Raw genomic sequence first — 20,891 nt, forward strand, 5'->3', positions numbered from 1 at the left:
GTCGCCAGGGGTCGGACAAGCCTCATTTACATGTATATAAAACATAATAATAATATCCCTTTCCAATGATGTTTCAAACTAAATCTGGTTGTAAAACATGTTAGCGTTAAAGAGGAGTAGCAATTTAAACCACAATTTCCAAAACCTCTGTAACGGTATTTGCCTAACCTTTAGCATTGATGCAGGGTGATGCATCCGGACGTGTATGCTGCAGTCAGTGGAAATGTAACAACCATTATCTTACATCTATTTACTTTTAGTATTCGAACCAAATTATGACAACCTATCTCAAGCAGAATTAAAATGATGACAAAAAGACAAGGAAATTAATTACGTTTACTTCTTGTTAAACTCAATCAGTATACACTGCTTATGGAATCCTATATAATGATATAGTAAAGCGAAATAACAACAATGTGAAACTATTTGTTGTACGATAAAACGAAACCGAAACCACCTGGTTACTGACAGTGCGTTAAAAATAAATTGCTGAGTTTCAGAAACATTGTATTTATAGCCACACATCACATCTTTATAAATAAAGCCACGTTCTCAGAATTACCATTATAAATAGTTCTATGTGTGGTATTCCCAGAAGATACGCTGTCTATATAAATACACTTCTATATCTAGAAATCAATGCGGTAATATCCGTACATGCGCACTATGCTATATTCTGCTAATACATGTATGTATAATGCTCTGGATTGTGTTTAATCATTTATCACGTGATTTTTCATTGTAAAACATGCATAGTTTACATACATAACGTTCAGAGATATACCAAAAGGATGTGTTATTCATAATTTAACAAAACTAAAACACTTTTTATGAAGATACTTACTAGTATACAGCTCATGAATTAATATTCGTTTCAAATAAGATTATATGTAACAAATTAAAACGTTTTCTTTTAAGAACCTTACCATACACCAATAAAATCATCTAGAGGTATATGAAATATTTTATTAAATAAGAAACGCTTCATAACAAAAAAATTGGCATGTTATATTTACTTCAGTTATAGATTGAAAAACATATGGTTTAATGAATTGTGCTGTAAAAATCATTCATGTATTCAGACAAACATATATGAGGCTTTACAAACATTAGTTACAACAGACATTATGCACTGTAAAATTCTTGGTTTTATGCCTGATGTATGTTAAGATGGAAACATACCTGCAGATATTATTTTACAATTACTTATAACACTCTAAAAATGGGAAATGAAATTGTAGACAACAATTTGGCTTCATGGTATGACCGTATGTACTCATTTTACTGCACTGTAGAAGCTCTTAATTTATTTGTAAAATTAAAATCTATGCATTGAAGTTCTGTAATTCTCAAAATGTTGGTAACTTTTGGTGATGAATAACATATTAAAAGCTCATCTTGATTCGTGAGTTCATGAACAATACGGCACATAAAACTTTAACATGACTTAATGATAAACTGTAACAAAATCATTGGAAGTTAATGCTTTGTTATTACTATCTTAACAATCAAATTAGGTTCTTATAACGACAATTATGAGAATTAGAAGAAATTAATTCAATTTCCTCGACAAAAATGATTGTATATTGAGAGAAACTAATCTGAAATGTGTCAATTGCATTTACAACCATTATATAATTATTCAAACCAACACATTCTTCCCTACAAGGATGGTCAATAATACATTAACGAACATATGATATGTAGCGGGGGACATTAATTTATATGTTTACTGTCTAGGCAAGCTAACCAGTCAAGCTGTTTTGTCCGTAGGTGTATTGTGTACCTGTGCTGTGACCTTTGTATTTCTCTATACTGTGGTAGTGTTTGTGTCGTGCATTCATTTCTCGTGAGATGTCCTAAATGTGTGTCTGTGTTTTCTCTGTTGTGATTGGCTGCCTAGACTCGGGTATGGGGATAAATTCGGGGTAGTTCTAGTAGACTGGGCAGTCTGATGGATTAAGTTCCTGCGTGCTGCCAGCTCCGCTACTAGGCTATAGGTGACTATTTTATATTTAGTAATTAGATGGGAATAAAACTGTAATAGATAATTAGGTACGGGAAAGGGGGCTGGTTATAATATGTGTGTGGATGTATGTGTGATGTATGTTGTAAATAGTTACTGTTATAGTCATAATAAACTGTTCATTATCGTCTAAACCCTGTAGTTTGTTCTTCCTCCTACCAACAGACAAGCATATTAAATAATACCCAACGAACCTGGGTTGCACTAGGGGCGCGCCGGGCGAAGTTTGACATCCTTTCAAACTGGGCCCGTCTCGCTCCTGTTACAAAAGTGGTGCTGTTTTTGACCAGAGCTTGTTCTGTTTGTAGGGGTAGAATATATATTTTGTAAATTTATAGCCAGTAGTTCAATATGTCCATGTTTGGGAATAGCTTCAATAGCCTCGCATATAGTCTAGGATTACGCACGCCTAGGACACAGGGACCCGACAATATACAAAGCAATGATAACACCGGTTTTTTTGGGGGAGCCCACTACACCAGAACATCCAATTATAGTAGAACCCGTATATTATACACGGAGTGATGAAAACATGTCCATAGAAATGTACAAATGTATGATAGTAGTTATAGCGAGGCTGGTTCTAACAATTGTAAAGAAGGTGTTGACTTATTATACATGTAATTACAGAATCAGCTTCCAATGCAACAATTAGTAACATATAGAAAAAAGTGTCAACACATATACATGTACACTGTTAAGTATTATGGACAAAATAACACAACAGATATTGTGGAGTACACATCTCCACATACAGAACATGTGAGCATATAGTAACAAGAGGATGAGGGCACATTCATCATTGGCAATGGGTGTACAATCGCAGGGCGGAACTGGTCAAGTACCAGTGTACCCTGTGTACTTCGAACAGTATTGCAAACTATAAGGCGCCATTATCAGTTTACCTGGGACGCAGCGAAGGAGGGGGTTTGATCCCCCTGAGGCCGGTTCCTAAGCGGGTTGCAGCATATAGCGGGAGTGTCCAGCGGAGGAGACACATTGCTGCTGAAACCGGTCCAAGGTTGATCAAGACCTCCGGAGTGCGGGGAGGATGGGGATAAGGAGGGAAGGACCATAGCCACCACCGTGACATATGGACTAGGGAGGAGACGAGATGGAAGCGCCGATTACACTGGAGATCTACAATGTATACTGTACAGAACTGTGTGCTGCCAGCTCCGCTACTAGGCTATAGGTGACTATTTTATATTTAGTAATTAGATGGGAATAAAACTGTAATAGATAATTAGGTACGGGAAAGGGGGCTGGTTATAATATGTGTGTTGATGTATGTGTGATGTATGTTGTAAATAGTTACTGTTATAGTCATAATAAACTGTTCATTATCGTCTAAACCCTGTAGTTTGTTCTTCCTCCTACCAACAGACAAGCATATTAAATAATACCCAACGAACCTGGGTTGCACTAGGGGCGCGCCGGGCGAAGTTTGACATCCTTTCAAACTGGGCCCGTCTCGCTCCTGTTACAGATATAAACAGGTCAAGAGAGGAGTCTGTGGTAGACCTATTATTTGAATGACCACTCCATACATAGCTTACTTTTTTGTACACTATTTTGACCCACAATATATATTTCCTGGAACGAACAGTACTTTCAATAAAGTCTAGAAGCACCAATCGTAAGTGAAATAACATTTTATCCTCTGCTTTCGTTTTCTATCGCCCTCCCTTAATAACCAATTTCAGGAACAATATTATCAAATACTGCCAAGCTCTCTGTAATAATTCAAACGTTGATAACAGATGCCATCAAAAAGAGATAATTAAATTCTTATTGAGTTGGTAAATGTACATTACGAATGATCACCCAATGTTAAAAGTCACAAGTCGATTCTAGTTAGTTTGTATATGCTGCTCCCTTTATATCATGAATTCGTAAGCTCGCCGATGTAAATTAAACATATCGACAAAAAGAGAACTGTTTAAATAGTAGAGAATATAAAATTCTTCAGGTTGGAAAGTTAAACTTGCGCATCCATATCTGTCTCAGTAAGTGTCAATGTTTATAAAGTTGTTTCCATCACATATTCCGTCCGATTGTAGAACAATAGATATATGTCAGTAAGTGTCAATGTTTATAAAGCTGTTTCCATCACATCTTCCCTCCGATTGTAGAACAATAGATATATGTCAGTAAGTGTCAATGTTTATACAGCTGTTTCCTTCACATATTCCCTCCGATTGTAGAACAATAGATATATGTCAGTAAGTGACAATGTTTATACAGCTGTTTCCATCACATATTCCCTCCGATTGTAGAACAATAGATATATGTCAGTAAGTGTCAATGTTTATAAAGCTGTTTCCATCACATATTCCCTCCGATTGTAGAACAATAGATATGGCTCATTACTGGATTCACGATCCGGATTGACACTGCCGGAGACAATACTATCATTACAACGATACCATGTGGTTCCTACACTGACTGTAGCAGTGTAATGGCCTCCATATATACTTCCTTGGTGGTTGATCACTCCAAACAGTTCATAACCAATATCCTGGTCCTGTAAAACATATCACACACTTTTAAAATTATAAACCACACCATACCTATCATCAATATAAATTACTACACTTTCTATTTGACAATAATTGCACTCTTTTGGATAACGAGCCAATCTCTTCAATAATGCACGTTTGATTCAAGAAGAAATATTCCATTTAACGCTATACTTTCCTGAACAAAGATTAATGAAATTTCCTTTCTGTGAGTCTGTAATGATTCATTCCACACTGAAGGATTTATACTTATAACAGATAATGTGATTAATATACAGGAAATACTCATAACCGTACCATTTCTTGAAGTGTTATTTTACTGGCAACTTGTATCTTTGCATTGTTTTTGCGTATCATCTTCGTTTTGTTTGCAGCATACTTGATAAAACAAATAAAAAAATGTTCAGTCAGTGACTTAATATATATGTTTTTATCCGATCTAATTAAATTTTATATATATAGCATATATGTACATTGCCCGTTCCGATAAGGTTGTTATCTCCCTTTCATTTTCGTCAACATAAAACTATTTCCGGGGCTATTACTTAGTGTTATGGCGAAACTAAACGAAATCTAGCTACGACGCTTGCAATAATGATGACCTGAATTTTACAAATAAAAACATTTCTGCGTCGTCGAGATCGTCTGGTAACAAATCCGAACTGGTGAAACGTGCGAGAGGTGCAAAATTGTCTGACGTCACGTTCTGCATGAAACAATGTCGAAAAGGAGGTCGAAGAAAGAACAACTTGACAACACCTTTAGAAGAAATCAAAATTTGAAGTTAGGTCTAATGACTGGTTTGATAACATGTATCTTATTCCAGAAGCTTTTTATGATATTTTCAATTAAATAGTGCTTAAAAAGAATGATAAGAAGCAACTGAATCCAAAGTTTTCTAAGAGAAGGGACATTTTCATAATGTGCAGGTAAATATAGAAACAGTTATCGAAAACGTAAGCCATTACTGTATCAGAGGAAAAAGTTTTGCCGTTATTGCTTATAGCCAACATTAAAGACAGTCCCGATGATGGTCTCTATAGTAACAGCTTATGTACATTCAGCCTGGACTGAAACGGTGCTGCTGGGTATGTTATTTTTAACCATTTCTTTGCTGTGCTATATTATAAACAAAATAACTAATAAATCTTTAAATAATAATATTAAGGTATATGTATGCTTAATATGAGCCTTAAACCTAGAAAAACGGAACCTCATATTTTCACAACACATGAATGGATTGATTGAACATATATATAAATGCATGCTTATTAACTTTTTATTAGTTTAATTCAAGTACGTATATATATAAAGTTGCTACATACACAACAAGTGATAATAAACATACACTTTTCCATCTCTTTGCATACAAGGCGAATCATGCAATCATACTTCTTTATGCCATATCAGTTAATGTCGAGAAGAAACTCGCTTACTGTCCGCCATTACATATAGTGGTCGGTTGTCTTGTATGCCGTACCATGGCCCTTGCCAGTGTAGTAAAGATATTTTTGTCTAGAACTACTCAAATTGCTCTTACAGTAGTGTATTTACCTTACTTGATGCATGTTCTTGTCTAAAAATAATTTCATCAACTCGTCAGTGGTTATGTATTGTTTAACGTGCGTGACTTTGGCTCGGGTGTGGGTACAGCGTACATGCTCTACATGCTTAATCGTATTGATCAACGATTTGGAATTACAACGGTATCAATCAAAATACTTAACAATGTCGTGAAATTTGCCAAGTTTGCTTAATATATGTTTCATAAGGAATGTAGAACAATACATTTATGTCATATTCTGCTTCGTGGTTATGTAACAGAATGAGCCTCACTGAATTGTCCCTTTAACATTACCAGTGTTACATTGTGTTAACTCTCATGATTGTGATCATGTTGACTTGACTAAATCAGAATGTAAAAAACAATCTTCAGTGGTCACTTCAGTTTCGGAGGCATAGTGCTTCTAACTTTGGACACATTGTGAAAATGAGGGACGGAACTCCTTTGGAGCCTACAGTCAAGACTATTTTTGCATACACAGAAATTGTCACAAACAAATATGTGCAGAGCGGTAAACAGCATGAAGCTGCAGTAAGGCGGACTGACATTAACTTCATCAAAAGGAAGCATCCGGGAATTAATTTGAAGCAATGTGGTCTGGTGGTGAACACTAATTTTCCTCATCTTGGGACAATCCCGGTGGCTGTGTTTACTATGAACATGGTATTAATTCATATACCAGTGGTCTTCTTGAGATAACGTGCCAAGCTTCAGATAACAGAAATTCATTTCCCTTGAAGAGTGTTCTCAGGACTATGTTGTGAGTTCAGTGATGGGAAGGTATTGCTTAAGAGAACACATTACTATTACTTTCAAGTGCAATGATAAATGACTCTCATTGAAAAACAATGGTGTGACTTTGGACATGCGCTGTAAATATTTAGGTTGAGAGTATTCCATTTGACAAGGATTTCTGGGAAGTTGCTGTTACAAAAATGCAGTGATACCAGTAGGGGAAATGTAGCAAATTCCGCAAAAACCTTCTTCTGTAGGAATGATTTCGTTCAAATTTGGTCTGAAGCTTCTTTGGGTGAAGAAGAACCTATTAAGTATAAACGATGGGTCTAGTCGTTCAGGGGTGATTTGCCAATAATGTGTTTGAGAAAACAGAAATAGGAAACGTAAGACTATTAAACAATAAATATGACCCCGAGCAAAACCAATATGTTTTCATGACTGATGGAATACATGCATATGTTAAAATGTAAACAACCACAACCTTACCTCCTCAAATCGCCCCATCTGTAAAACCAATATCTTTGGAAGTCTTGTAAAAACTGTCTGTCTTGTGGCTATTGTATCTGAAAAATGTAGTAGTCACAAGAGAGCGGATCTATGAAGACATTACATATTTATTTTACAAAACACGATATGAAACAGATGTGATATGTAAATACATATTGTAATATCCGAATCGATCTCCTAATAGAAATGAAGAAATAAGTCTTTCTCTTACCGTTACATATATGATGTTCCTCTTTACACTTTCTGCATTCTAATATATTTTTGTCGAAGGTCTCCTTTCCACAAAAGTCTTGTATACAAGCATGTAGATTCTATGACGTATAAGAAAACATTTTTCAATTACCACTAAACGAATTCGGAAACAAATGGAAATACATGTTCTTTGATGATAATTGCTTTTCTCAACTCGAAAAAACAAATCAATTAATACAATAATATACATGAAACATAACATGCTATAGAATACGACCTCTTGTTTTGCTATGGGCATCAGGAGACTTGTAAAACGCTGTTCCCCAGAATATTCCACCTGTAAGTGAAATACATTTCACATTATATTAATATCAACACTATCAAAATTGATTTTGCAATTTGCAATATTTAAATTGTCATTGTGATTAAGATTAACATCTTATAGATACCCAATATATCATAAACCAATACCCTTGGACCTGTTAGTATGAACGTTACTCATGAAAACATGGATATACATGTATTTTCTTCATTTATCCCATTTAAAAACTCTTGATATGCATGCAAACTAGTGATTGACAAATAAAATCATTTCTTTTTGTAAAGTCATCATATACTTACATCTTCACATGTGTTGTATTTGAACTGGTTCTTCATCATTCCTTCGAAAATGCAGCAAGGGTTATCACCTGCAACTATGAGCATCCGTTCAACACCTTATATATCCTTATTTAGTTGATATGAATTGTGATTATAGTTTATCAGTCGCATATTATAACTATAATTCGAAATCTCCTTGAATTGTTAGTTTATAATTCAATATTTTTAGTAATACCATATTGCTTTTTCTGAATACAAATTTAACATGTAACTGGAAATGTTCGTTTTCTAGAACCTTTCGTTTTTATCATTGCAACAACTAAATTGCTTTCAAAAATAATGTTTTCACTGTTTCGAAGATAATCAATTTTCATAATTCATAATTTTCATAAAAAACTAATATTCGAGATATCTTAGAACAGTCTTGAAATCAGAATGAGTTTTAAATTTCCAGTCAAATGAAAACATTGTAGCTTTCTGACTTTTAGAGAAAATCAACTTTTTGTGTCTTTATCACTACGGTGCTTATTCCCTTTGAAAACAAACGTTCTGATGCCCTCCGCAGGGTTAAGTTCATTTTGCTAATTCAAAGTCAATAAAAGAAGCGGAACGTCATCAATAATCAGTAAAGTGTCTAAATATTTTCTGGTGTCCGACAAAGTTCCTGATTCAATAAATCAAACATTTAAAGAAAGATACAAAAAGATACATGTATGCCACAAATACTGATACCAATGAAATAAATTAGCTGCTCCAAATCACGAACAAAACAACAAATAAATATTTTATTTGAGATTATATATATAATCTATGTATTTTAAGTTCAATGTTACTTTAATTGCAAAACACTGCTTAAAGATGCTCCACTGTCGACATAAACAATTCTCATCATTTGAACAGTAATTGGTGTGTAATCGTGTATATATATACATCCAATTAACACAAAAATAATATGAAATACTTTATGTTCCTTTTGGTGCATGCTTAATCAGTATTTCATTCCATTAAAGGACAATATTTTTATCTTGAAGTAAAATTAGAAGCTCAAACTTTTCAATGGTGGTAATGGTGTAAAGTAACTAATGAAAATACGAATTCGTCTGGTCCTGTTTTTGATAGAGAAAAAACACGATTTGTCAGCGGTGTAGCATCTTTTACATAATCCATATTATTATACCCTACGTACTTTTATTTAGAAGGTTTTGACTGGATTAAACTTGATCAAATGACATTGAATAAGTAAGATATCTCCCCGGAATTGGTAGGCGAGGGTTGTAGCCCCCGGGGAAATAACCCCTTGGAAGCTCCGTATGTGACCGGAAGTGCACGTCGTTTGTGACGTCAACCAACAATGGCAACGCTTTTGCGTATTGTTTTGCAGACCGACGAATTTACCAACGTTGTTGTGAAATATCTTTATGAATTCTTTAATCCGAGATATATAGAGTGTAGCTTGTTGGTGTTGAATATAACAAGTTTATGGATTTATTTAAGTTTTGTTCGGTATCATAAAATAATTATTTTTCTATGTGCCAGGATACCTCTAGATACATTGTCTCACTTGAAAGAGTTGTTTTAGTTATATATTATTCACTTAAATTTATTTACATACAGGACATTGTTTTACATTAACGAGACCTTCTTGATATATCTGCTACAGTACCTGAATCAGCCGTCACACAGTTAAGAAGTGATAGAAAGAATGCATGGCTATCTTCCTGTTTCCCTATCCTGAAAGAACCATCTCTGTGGAAGAAGGGAATTTATCTAGATTATAATAACTATTGCTTCCAGAGATAATCTTCGTAATCCGTCTTTTAATTTACATGGTATTCTTATTCATATTCCGTTACTTTTATTAAGCGTTGATTGCTGTCAGCAATTCGCTTTGTACAAAGCTTGATCGATGCCATATGATATGTCCGATCACAAAGCTGCTTTGTGTTTTCAAGATGAATAAAACATGGTTCATAACAAACCCATTGAATATACGATAGCCGTAGATTCGACCTTGAGTAAACCAGGTTTAAATTCTACTTTTGAAATAAGATTTTTTTCTTTCCATTATTTCTTTTTATTGTGTCATTTTCATCGATTTAGAGATCACAGGTTATTACCTTAATAAGAAAATTATATCAGCAATGCAAGAATTGATCAAAACATTTATTGAAATATTAATCAATATTTACAATGGATTCCAAAACAACAAACACATGATCGCAGTCTTTGGACATATGAGGAAATGCAAAAGTAAGGTAAAATTACCTTTTGAATACTGAAACGAGGAGCCGGCGCACCTTGCAAGAGTCGACGCATGAACTACGGTTACTAAACCTATTGAGCTCAATCAATACGTCGTCTAGCATCTTACCACTCCCGTTTTGGCACTGTAATAACAGGAAGTTATGGTTGATTTGACACTAGCTACACAATATATAGTAATTTTCAGGAAATCGACCTGTTAATTAACAACTGAATACAGAAATAGATACGTATTATAACCATTCTTTTGACAATTATACTCACTGCATGGAGGAAAGTTTCTGGCAAAGGTATTTTCGCTATGACCTATAATTGAATAAGAAAAATAATTGAGCTTCTTATTTTACTTTAGGCATATAATATCTTATGGGGCAATTGTTAGGATAAATTAGCAATGGTATACTATTCAGTTGAATTCGGTATTAAATCGATTTCTGATTTGTAGATTCAATGCTGAATCTATCTGCTGTTTATCTTTTAATATTTAACATAAAACAATTCCATTATGCAGTCAGTTACCTGAAGGACACTATTTGCAAAACAAGTATTTCCGAGGTTTGGTAGTCCCTGAAATGAAAACAAAATATACAATATGCGCCTAGCCTGTGGTAAAAAGACATGTCGCATTGTATTATCTAAGAATGTCATCTACAGTATGTATGTATAAAAGAGAGAACAATTTATAACACCAAAGTAAGTTAACACAAACTGTTATATTAGAACAGATTTATAATTCAAATAATACACACATTGTATATCAAACATGTGTGAATGTGGCAATTTTACCGACTGAACGGATAATTTTTACCGGGAAATACGACTTTCCATCGTCCCATGATCCTGGATTGTACTGAAATAAAAAATACAAGTAATAAAATAGTTATGTGATTTGAAAACCCTAAATAAAGTTACAATTAATTACAATCACTGTTACCTCTCTGCCAATATGTCATTGATTTACATTTTCGCGGCCATATGCCGACTGACTAGAACATGTATATATATATATATTGATACTATTCTTATCTCCCATTTCCTGAACGAGGTGTCGGTTTCCTTTTTGGTCCCCATCTGTTAACCTTCATTGTCTTACCCTGTCGTATGTTTGTTCTTGTGGCACAGGATTATCAACTGCGACAAGTGATGTTTGTTCTAACAGATTTGAGCCAATGTTAGATGTGGTGTGCGTCAACATTCTTTTCTGTAAGAGCAAAAATACTGATTCATGTTATTTTACCATTGCTTTATAAATAACCAGTGTCATTATTACAGCCTAATTTCGTTCGTAAATTATGCGTTCAAATGAATTTACTGTTTCACTAAAACTGTAATTAATACTAATAACACATACCGATCAGGCATCGTTGTGTATTTGTTTACTACATGTTTGCGTCCGGGTTTCCTGTTTATAGTCTCGGTATACACGCTTGCATAGGCTAGTCAAGTTTACGCTAGCGAGTAAAGCGTTTGCAGGACCCGGAATGACAAAATCCGCCGGTTTAAAACCCGCGCTGACAAACGAATTTCAGTCTCGTACACGGAAACGAATTATACGTGAACTCGACGAAATTTCATTCTTATACCAACACCCAAACTGTACAGATCACATAGAGAGTAGCTAGTTAGAAAGATAGATGTGACAGCGGTCTTCCCCTTGATCCAATAAACTACAGAGAGAGTGTTTGGCTGCGGCTCATAACCTGTGATAGGTCAGCGACAGTAGTCGGTACTGTATACATTTAGGTAATCAGCGACAACGTAGTTGTCGGGAGTCACAGGACAGTGCAACCAAAAGGTGGTTAGCGACTACATACAGTTGTCGTGAGTCACAACACTGTTTGTCGTGAGTCACAGGGCAGTGACTAGCTATATATATAATATAGGCCAGTAACAATATATAACCACAGGGTGGTTAGTGACTACACGTGTGTCTTAGGCTCGGTTATAACCGGAACAAGGACGTTAAGCCCCATCAAACAATCAATCAATGACTACACGGTAGTCAGCGACTACGTGGTTGCTGAGAGTCACCGGCTAGCGATAGGAGGGAGTGAATGTTTTAGAGTCAATTAATTTCAGTTAGATCACAGTACAATACGTCTGTCTAATCAATGTAAAGATTATAAAAAGGACATTTATTTGGTTAGTATTACCTTTTTGCACTGTCCTTTATCTGACTTTTCTAATTCTTCTTCGCCACATTCTATAGAATCCTGGTCATTCGTTTTCACGTCGGTTGCCTGTAACAAGCATAATTTGTTTTATATAAAAACCCGTATTACATTGAAATTTAATGAATCATTAGACATTATTCGTAAACCGTTGAGTACCGAAGTCTAATTAATGGTCACTACCTGCTTTTCACGGAAAAACCTTAGTAAAGCGTTTGATAATAAATATCAACTGAGATATCTTTCGAAATGTATTATATATTAAACGATTTATACCTATGTTGAGTAACTCTTCATTTCTACGGTTTGATATTTTGCTATATTTCCATTCTACTTTCAGTTTCCCGTTTGATCTATGTTAAACCAGATGGGCAATATCACGTTATGAACTCCAATCCGGTCAAGCGTATGACTATTTAACGTTTCCGCCGTGTCACGGACAGTGTATACAATATATACTTACGCCTATACATAACGGTCAAATAATTTAAAAAGTGGTTTTAAAGTTATGTGGTCTATGAAATCTAATAGTATTATCATGTTTACAAAATAGCATGTATTAAAAATGTCATCGCATAATTTTCATTTGTTCGCTTGTTTCAAACCGTTTTGTGTTGAACTATATTCAGAAGCTGATGATATGGCTGTTCCGTTTATTAAACTTGGTGACGTCAACACTAGCGCAAGCGGGAAAATTCAAAGGATATACATGTATAGTGTTGAATTTTAATAATCGTAATGGAAATATAAGTAATTAACTGTTACCAGATTGGCGCCATTCTATTTATCTTCCTTCCGGATGGGCTTCATATCAACTGTATGTCCAATCTGGTAACAGTTTATTGCTTAATTATACATTTCATGAGATACTCACCATGACGTCTTATTGACGTCATCATATTGGTGACGTCACAAGTAACATGATACTGTTTATTTTTGGCTAAAATAATTCTATGAAATATATTTCCTTTTCCTTTTGCTCTAGCGCGGTATCTGCAGACATTTTATACAATGGAAATATACAATTTCTTCTGTCTATATTAATAGTGTAACGTCCTATATGGTTATCTATTGTTACTTCGTAATTTAAGCATCTGAAGGTAAACCGAATGCGCTTATGTTTATAAAAAGATCAACTCGTTTTTCTTTATATAACCAGCCAATGTGAAAAGGATATTTTTTCATATATATAACGATATATACACATGTCTCCCATAACTCATGTTACAAACCCCTATGTTAAGGACAAAGGCTCAGTTAACTATGGTGCATATCACGATGTAAAGCATGTAGTTACATGTTTTATTAATGCTTAATTACCGTACAAGATTCCAGAGTCAGTTTTCTGTGGCAAGTCTTGCCTTTCACCAAACTTTTTAGTTCTATGCATACTCGGTAAATGGGTTTCCTGGGAATTGTTGCAGTCCATACAGATAATATCAGTTCTGTATCGTTTTCTCTACAGAAGACCTGCAACAACCAATGTTCAATTTTCAAATAGGTCTGTGATTATCGTGCCTAGTACAGTGCAGGTATTTCTTTGCAATATGACATATTCCATGTAGGCATTTGCCCAAAATCTAAGTTCTCGACCAAATAAAAGTGTTTCAAATGAATAACTTCGTCTTTGTATCGTTAAATCTTGGCAGACATTGATTTATTTGATCAAAAGTTCTGAGAATTAGAGACTACGCATATGAAGGGTTATTTGGTTCACGTAACTATTCAAATGGAAGCAGAAGCATCAAGTGTTTACAAAGTTTAAGGATACTGTCCTGTTGCGCGAAAAACCTGTTTATTTAGTGGATTTCTAAATTGAAAATTGTGTTAAAATGCATCAAAATTACATGAAAGCAAATACTTCACACAATGGGTTTAGATAAAGGCGAAATTGAATTGTTTCTAAACTAAAACCATTATTAGATATATTTACAAGTACTATGAATTTGGGTTTGAGTTCTAATTCTTCAGGAGTTTTTCCACCTTTAAACCTGGTTATATACGAAAGATTCCAAAGCTAACTTTGATCTATTTCTTACATTTAGAAATAATGAAATAAGTATACACGTAATTTCAAACAAACCAACACTTTTTTTCCTTGGTTCTGTAAAGTATAATAATGCTAAGCTTAAATCTATAAATTATATCAAATAACATATCAACTTTGTAAAAAATGCTTCCAAAATCACAAATGTGTTCATAGATATAACTTTATATATTAAAGTGATATTTATTTAAATCTTTACAATTGATATTGGATATTTTAAAAATCTTGTATTGTATCACAAATTGAGTGTTGACGTGCGAATAAGGCTGTTGATATTATGTATGCTAGTCTATATGTTTCTTGGCAGTCTGTTTTCAGATTTTGCAACCTCACTTACCTTAAGAGGTGTTCCATATCTGCGTTCCCTATTTACTACATTACTTCCAGCTTTAGTCTTAACCTTTATTTTTCCGTATATCCCTTTTGTCAATACATACAATTTTATGTAGCTGAAATGATAACGGATAAAGCATAATGGAACTTTTATACCAGATATATGTAAGTATGAAATAACAAAAACGACAAAATTTCTTGCAACCGATTTTGCCCATCCATGGGCTCTTCAGAAATTGGAAATAATTTACAATAGGTCTCCAATGATCGGCTACATAGTCTTTCTCGAGGAAACACTCTACAACACTTTAAGTCCCCATACTGCTTTTTTCAATACTGACTTATCATATCCCTAGATCACAATGACGACTTGAATATTAGTAAGCTGTGGAGTGTTTCATAGAGAACGGCTATGTAACCGAACATTTGAAAATAGACTTTTTGTATCACACTTATAAGTATAATTTGTATTTAAAGGTGTATATATATGTCTAATTAACACAAATGATAATATGAAATAATTTACTTTGCTTTTGGTGCATGTGCAGTTAGTACTTTATTCCATATAGGACATAGTGCCACGGATTTTTTGGAACGCAATTTATTATTTAAATATTTTTATTTTGAAGTAAAATTAGAAACCCTAGTGCAAAGTAAGTAACTTTTGAAACCCTAGTGCAAAGTAAGTAACTTTTGTAACTGAAGAAAAATACTAATTTATTTGCTCCTGTTTTTGATAGCGGTGTCAACGGTGGAGCATCTTAAAATAAATAAAGTCATCATAATGATTAATGTTGAATTTTACTTTTTAAAACCCATTTGCACATACAATCATGCGCTATATGTTTATTGTATCTAATACAATGGGAATGAACACAAATTAATTGCTTTACAAAATGTTCTCCATTACACCGATTGTTGTGCCCATCTTCAATGTGATTTACTGAATACAATTTATTAGAAACTATTCTTACGTTTTAGCTTTTGGGAATTCCCGTGCTATCCAACAGATGTCCTTTATAGTTAACATGCCATCGTTGCCATAGTAAATTGTACATCCCATTATGTTGTCGTGCTAATAGAAGACATACACACTTTTTAGATATATAATGATTTCATAAATATTATCAGATCTACTGATTTATAATTTTCAATATAAATCAAACTTCGATATTTTTATATACCAGATGGTATCAAATATAAATTGCCGAACTCATAAACAAAAATAGCTAATAACTAGTAAATGAGTAACATACTAAAATCATGGAAAAACTCTTTTTCACCATTATAACAATACAATGCAATATTGCATATTAGTAAGAAAAAGATCACATCATGATCAAACCTCCAATTCAATTTACATGGACTAAACTATCAGTAAGATTTATGGTTGTTCTGAAGCTCTTGAAATGATACAAGGACCTTGAGCTCAAACAGGGCAAGAACTACTAATATAAGAGTTCTTTTAAAACTATCAATCATACCTTTGATAATTGTGCTGAACCAGGAATTTTAGAATCTGCTTTACCTACGAAGAGAACATATTATTAGTTACAATATACTATTTGTATTATATAGTATTTCACAGGGATGATAAAGATATATATTGGGTCCATGAAACATGTTGTACTGGGCGAGGCGAAGACGATACCCAATGACCCTTTTTCAACTATTTCTGTATCACCCCTATACAACACTATATATAAAACTGTACACACTAATGATGTTTTACCTGATAGTCTAATGCTGTGTTTCTACTTCAATTTTATGCAAAATATGAGTCTATGGGCTCTTCCATCAACTCACAACTGTGCTTGAAACTGATATTCTAATTTGTCAATCCAACACTATAAAGACAGTCTTGTATTACTTCAAAAAGCACGAATTATTATTTGTCTTTGATAATATTCATTCGCGAATAATATGCCTGTCAGACATATTTATGGCATCACGTCTGCTAAAAGTGTAAAAGTGATGGCACAATCAACCATGATGTCATCAAAACTAATATAAGGCGGCTAGCTATAAAAGAGAATATCTTACCCTTCTCGACCTATCAAATTCCGTGTAATTTTCGAGAGGTGGGATGATAGCTCATGTACGTGCATTTCCAGTCAGCGGGAGACGTTTGCAATTATCAGATATTATTGGGATAAACGTTCTTAGCGTTCAATGGTTTAGTTTCAAATCCATAAAGTAAGGGATGTAGGTCAATATAAAATACCTTTGATGTTTTGATGAGCAGACAGATTTATTCTTAATAAGGGACGATGTTTAAAAAATCTAAGTTAAACAGCTATCTGATGACTATAGAATTCAGCGAAAAGAATGTACATGTAGTATTCATTTAGTTGATTAGATATTTAAGATAAATCACACAGAAAAAAAACCCGATCTTTAAAAAAAACTTACCTGGATAGGAGTCGTTATGGGTAAAATTTCTACCATTTCGGGAACTATGTTGCATTGCTTCATCAGTTTTGGTTGGCTAAAAGATCAATATCAATAAATCATTCCCAGAACGTTTTCATACGTAAAAATGGAAAAAAAGCTATTTGGAATTATGCATCCCTAATTAGATAATCGATTCAATTTAATATTTGACTATAAACTCTTTAGGTAAAAGCGCATGAAATTTGAGCCACTTGTTCTTTATCGAATGGACGTATTTGTTGATAAGTAAATAAAGGATATTCCTTGTTTCTTAATGAATACCAGTTATATTCCATCTCATGCGATGAAATATTACTGGTATTCATCAAGAAACAATGAATATCTTATTTATTACATTTTTTTCGCTTCCCTTTACAAAAAAAAACATCACTACAAATTCCGCCAAAGGTTATTCGACCATTTCTATTTTATTGAGTTATTTGCCTTTTCATTATTACGTCATATTTTTATGCACAAACTGATGACGTAACAATCAAAATGATATTTTCACTGTCAATGCTGTATTCCGATTGGTAAAAAGCGAATAATTAATTTTCTCTTTGTTTCTGGCTTTCTGATTGGCCTCTTCATTTTTTTCATTCCACGATGAAAAAAAATCCGAGAATGGCGCGGAAAACCGACGTTATTGTGACGTCACAATAGAAACATTGACGTTGCGTATTGATTTGGAAAACATATTCCCTTGGGAAAACTCAATTGAATCGTACATTTAAACGTATTTCATTTTATAAAGTAGCCTGGAAAATTAATTATAAGCATTGAAGTCACTATTTTTTAATTTCATCGGGTTATGAAATAAATTTTGTTTGCAAACTTTTTTTTATGTTCATCGTAAAACCTTATATTTCACTGCAAAAAAATGTATTAAAATTAAATATTACTTTTCACCTTAAATGTCAATACATGATCGAGAGGTTTCCCCAAAAATATTTCATATGTCAGTGTTTGAAACATGTTTAATTGTTCCTTAAGAATTTCTAGATACACCTAGTAGTAAAACACTCAATATTGATAGAAATAATAAGAATCGAAGCAACCGAAGATTTTTTCTGTGTACTATTGACAACTTAAAGAAAACGTTGACTAATATCCCAAAACAACTTCGGTTAAGGCGATTGAATGGGAATAATTCACGTACCACGTGATACCCGATAGCGTTTGTGCAGGACTATTGGTTTATGGGTAATGGAATGACGTCAAAAGATGATCTACCGCGCTAACGTCATTTCAGCGGGATAAATTAAACAAATAATTACGTTCCGTCACCACTGGAGATACTAGTCCCGCACAAACGTTATCAAGTATCACGTGGTACGTGAATTATTCCTATTTCATAAAAAAGTCAATTCTACTTCCTTGAATCATTTAACATGGACATGGTAATTATACAGAATTTTAATCCAATATGTAATACTGCGTGTAGAAGACTTAGAAGTTTTGCCTTTCTCTATTGTCAATATGATTTAAATTCATCAGAAACATCAATTATTACTATATATATATATTCCATAACTTGGTCCAGTAAATGGGTTTAAAATCAAGCTGGACATGAATTTCACCATGAAGTTTATATTCACAATATAAAAGATTTTATTTTTATACTGTATTTGCAGTTCTATAATTTTTCTTCATACTTTAGTAAGATATTCGGTATTATTGATCTGCATTATCAATCCCACTTCTCAAAATCAAGTTCCTGTCAAATAAATCTCATAATTTAAAACAACAAAAACATCGGGATCTGTCAATTTCTTGCCGAATATAATAACCCAGTCAGATGCTAAGCATTATAGTGTGTGTAGTTTAAATTAAATTTTGATTAAAAATATATTGGCAACATTTTAACGTGTCATGTTTTAGGTTCTAAATACTGGAATAGCAATTTCCAACGATTCAAAATCAATTATTCAGGATTAAAGTTTCAATTCAATCGACAACACTTTTAAAAGGAGAACAAACCCAAACGTTAAAGTCACCACCGAATAATAATATTACTCTCGTTTAATTCGGCCATCGATAAAGGCTTGATAAAAACAAGAATAATTTTTATTACAGTAGAAAATTTTCAAAGTTTACCTTTACTTTCCGATTATCCTTTCTTTTATCGCTTGGCTGAACTTTTTTTCCAGGCATGGGTGATTCTAATCCGAGCGAAAACGTTCTTATTAAACTGGTTTGTCGATACAGTCTGGAGTTTGTTTGGTATCTATAAGGAGCTGAGCATCGGTTGGGTGTTCAGGAATGAGAGTTATCCCCTAATAACATGACATTTGTAAAAAGCCAGATTCAACATACATAAAACTTCTGGAGGGCTGAAAATTCTTAAAACCTTGTATTTTCCATAGTCAATGCACTGCACAGTTAAAACACTTAAATCATAAACCAAAACCTAAACATTTACTATACTTTTGTTCCTATGCTTCAATGTCTCGATCGTTTTTATCCATTGTGGAATTTTATCAATTGTTTCTATATTAATCTCTTGGCTTGGAAGATGTTGTTGCATTTGTCCATGATCTGTTGAAATTGTGAGAAGAGAAATGACAAAACAGTTACGTAAATAACACACATTCAGCTTTACAGAGAGAATAAATACACTTTTACCAATCTATGATTGATCAATTAAAGGCCCACTACCTTTCCGAAACGGCTTTTAATTTTCAAAAATGGGAATGTAAAACGAGATTAATAATTTTGCGCAAAAGTTACTAACTTACCATAAATACTACATTCATCATCACCTTCTAAACAATGAAATCAAAATAAATTAATCGTTATATTTCATAAAGCAGGTCGTCTTATGTTTCCCACGAGTTCCTGCGCAAGGCGAAATGAATCTTCACTATTAACATAGATAATGGAGAGGATCTTGCACTTATTTGGTGTTGTTACCTCATCTTAGGCCATCATAGAGATGTATTTAACATATGTTATTGTTGTTTTTAAGAAACTTTATTTTTTTATTTCGAGAGGTAGTGGGCATTTAAACAATTAATTAATTAATATCCATAAATTCATTGAAGGAAAATGTCATCTGACCTTTCCTATTGCTACCCTTTCAATGTGTTTGTTCAGACATATCCAAGATTTACTAGTAAATAAGAACTGTTGTGAAAAGACTGCTATAGCTCGTATACATGGGATATCGTCAAAAAGATATTTGGATTTTTTGACATCTTGATACCAATATAAGAATAACATATAATGGAATTATGTGTCAATACGAGTTTGTCATTAATCATAAAATAACCTGGACCAACATTTTGCTGCACGACCTACCTGTCTTCCATCTTGCTTTGCTTTCGTTTTTGGTTTTGTACTTTCGTTTTCAAACTTTCGTTTTCAAACTTTCGTTTTTATATATCACACAGGCATGATTATCCCTTCTCATGATCCTGGGCGAATACCTTTTCAAAAACTGTTTGTCAAAACGAAGCTAAACTTTGACAATGTATATCTTCAAAGAACAGCCACA

At 33.6% G+C, this 20,891-nt stretch overlaps 1 protein-coding gene across 3 annotated transcripts; it reads right to left on the minus strand.

Annotated features, from left to right (window-relative positions):
- Positions 1 to 324: 324 nt before the first annotated feature.
- LOC138335223 (uncharacterized) lies at positions 325 to 20,861 on the minus strand. Of its 3 annotated transcripts, none has more exons than XM_069284210.1 (20): positions 20,696 to 20,861; positions 19,493 to 19,933; positions 17,375 to 17,450; positions 16,447 to 16,490; positions 15,937 to 16,037; positions 14,967 to 15,078; positions 13,903 to 14,052; positions 12,565 to 12,651; positions 11,505 to 11,612; positions 11,220 to 11,261; positions 10,931 to 10,978; positions 10,676 to 10,717; positions 10,415 to 10,536; positions 9,813 to 9,895; positions 8,171 to 8,244; positions 7,827 to 7,886; positions 7,569 to 7,668; positions 7,337 to 7,413; positions 4,846 to 4,926; positions 325 to 4,553 (listed from the first exon to the last, which is right to left on the minus strand). In XM_069284210.1, the coding sequence occupies exons 2-20, from the start codon at positions 19,547 to 19,549 to the stop codon at positions 4,338 to 4,340; spliced, it is 1,680 nt and encodes a 559-aa protein (XP_069140311.1). In that variant the 5' UTR covers positions 19,550 to 19,933; positions 20,696 to 20,861; the 3' UTR covers positions 325 to 4,337. The 3 variants fall into 3 exon arrangements, with proteins under 3 accessions (XP_069140311.1, XP_069140319.1, XP_069140326.1); XM_069284218.1 differs by having other exon boundaries at positions 19,493 to 19,671; positions 20,696 to 20,852; XM_069284225.1 differs by lacking the exon at positions 20,696 to 20,861 and having other exon boundaries at positions 8,171 to 8,238; positions 19,493 to 20,685.
- Between the last annotated feature and the right edge of the window lie 30 nt (positions 20,862 to 20,891).

This window comes from Argopecten irradians, chromosome 1 (genome assembly GCF_041381155.1).
Source record: "Argopecten irradians isolate NY chromosome 1, Ai_NY, whole genome shotgun sequence".
NCBI lineage: Eukaryota > Metazoa > Mollusca > Bivalvia > Pectinida > Pectinidae > Argopecten > Argopecten irradians.

Excerpts from the sequence above, each read along its gene's own strand:
- LOC138335223 (XM_069284210.1), bottom strand. The coding sequence starts at position 19,549 with ATGCCTGGAAAAAAAGTTCAGCCAAGCGATAAAAGAAAGGATAATCGG. Across the intron at positions 9,896-10,414 it reads CTCGTTTCAGTATTCAAAAG|AGATGGTTCTTTCAGGATAG; the intron begins GTAATTTTACCT and ends CTTCTTCCACAG. Across the intron at positions 7,669-7,826 it reads TGCCCATAGCAAAACAAGAG|AATCTACATGCTTGTATACA; the intron begins GTCGTATTCTAT and ends TATACGTCATAG.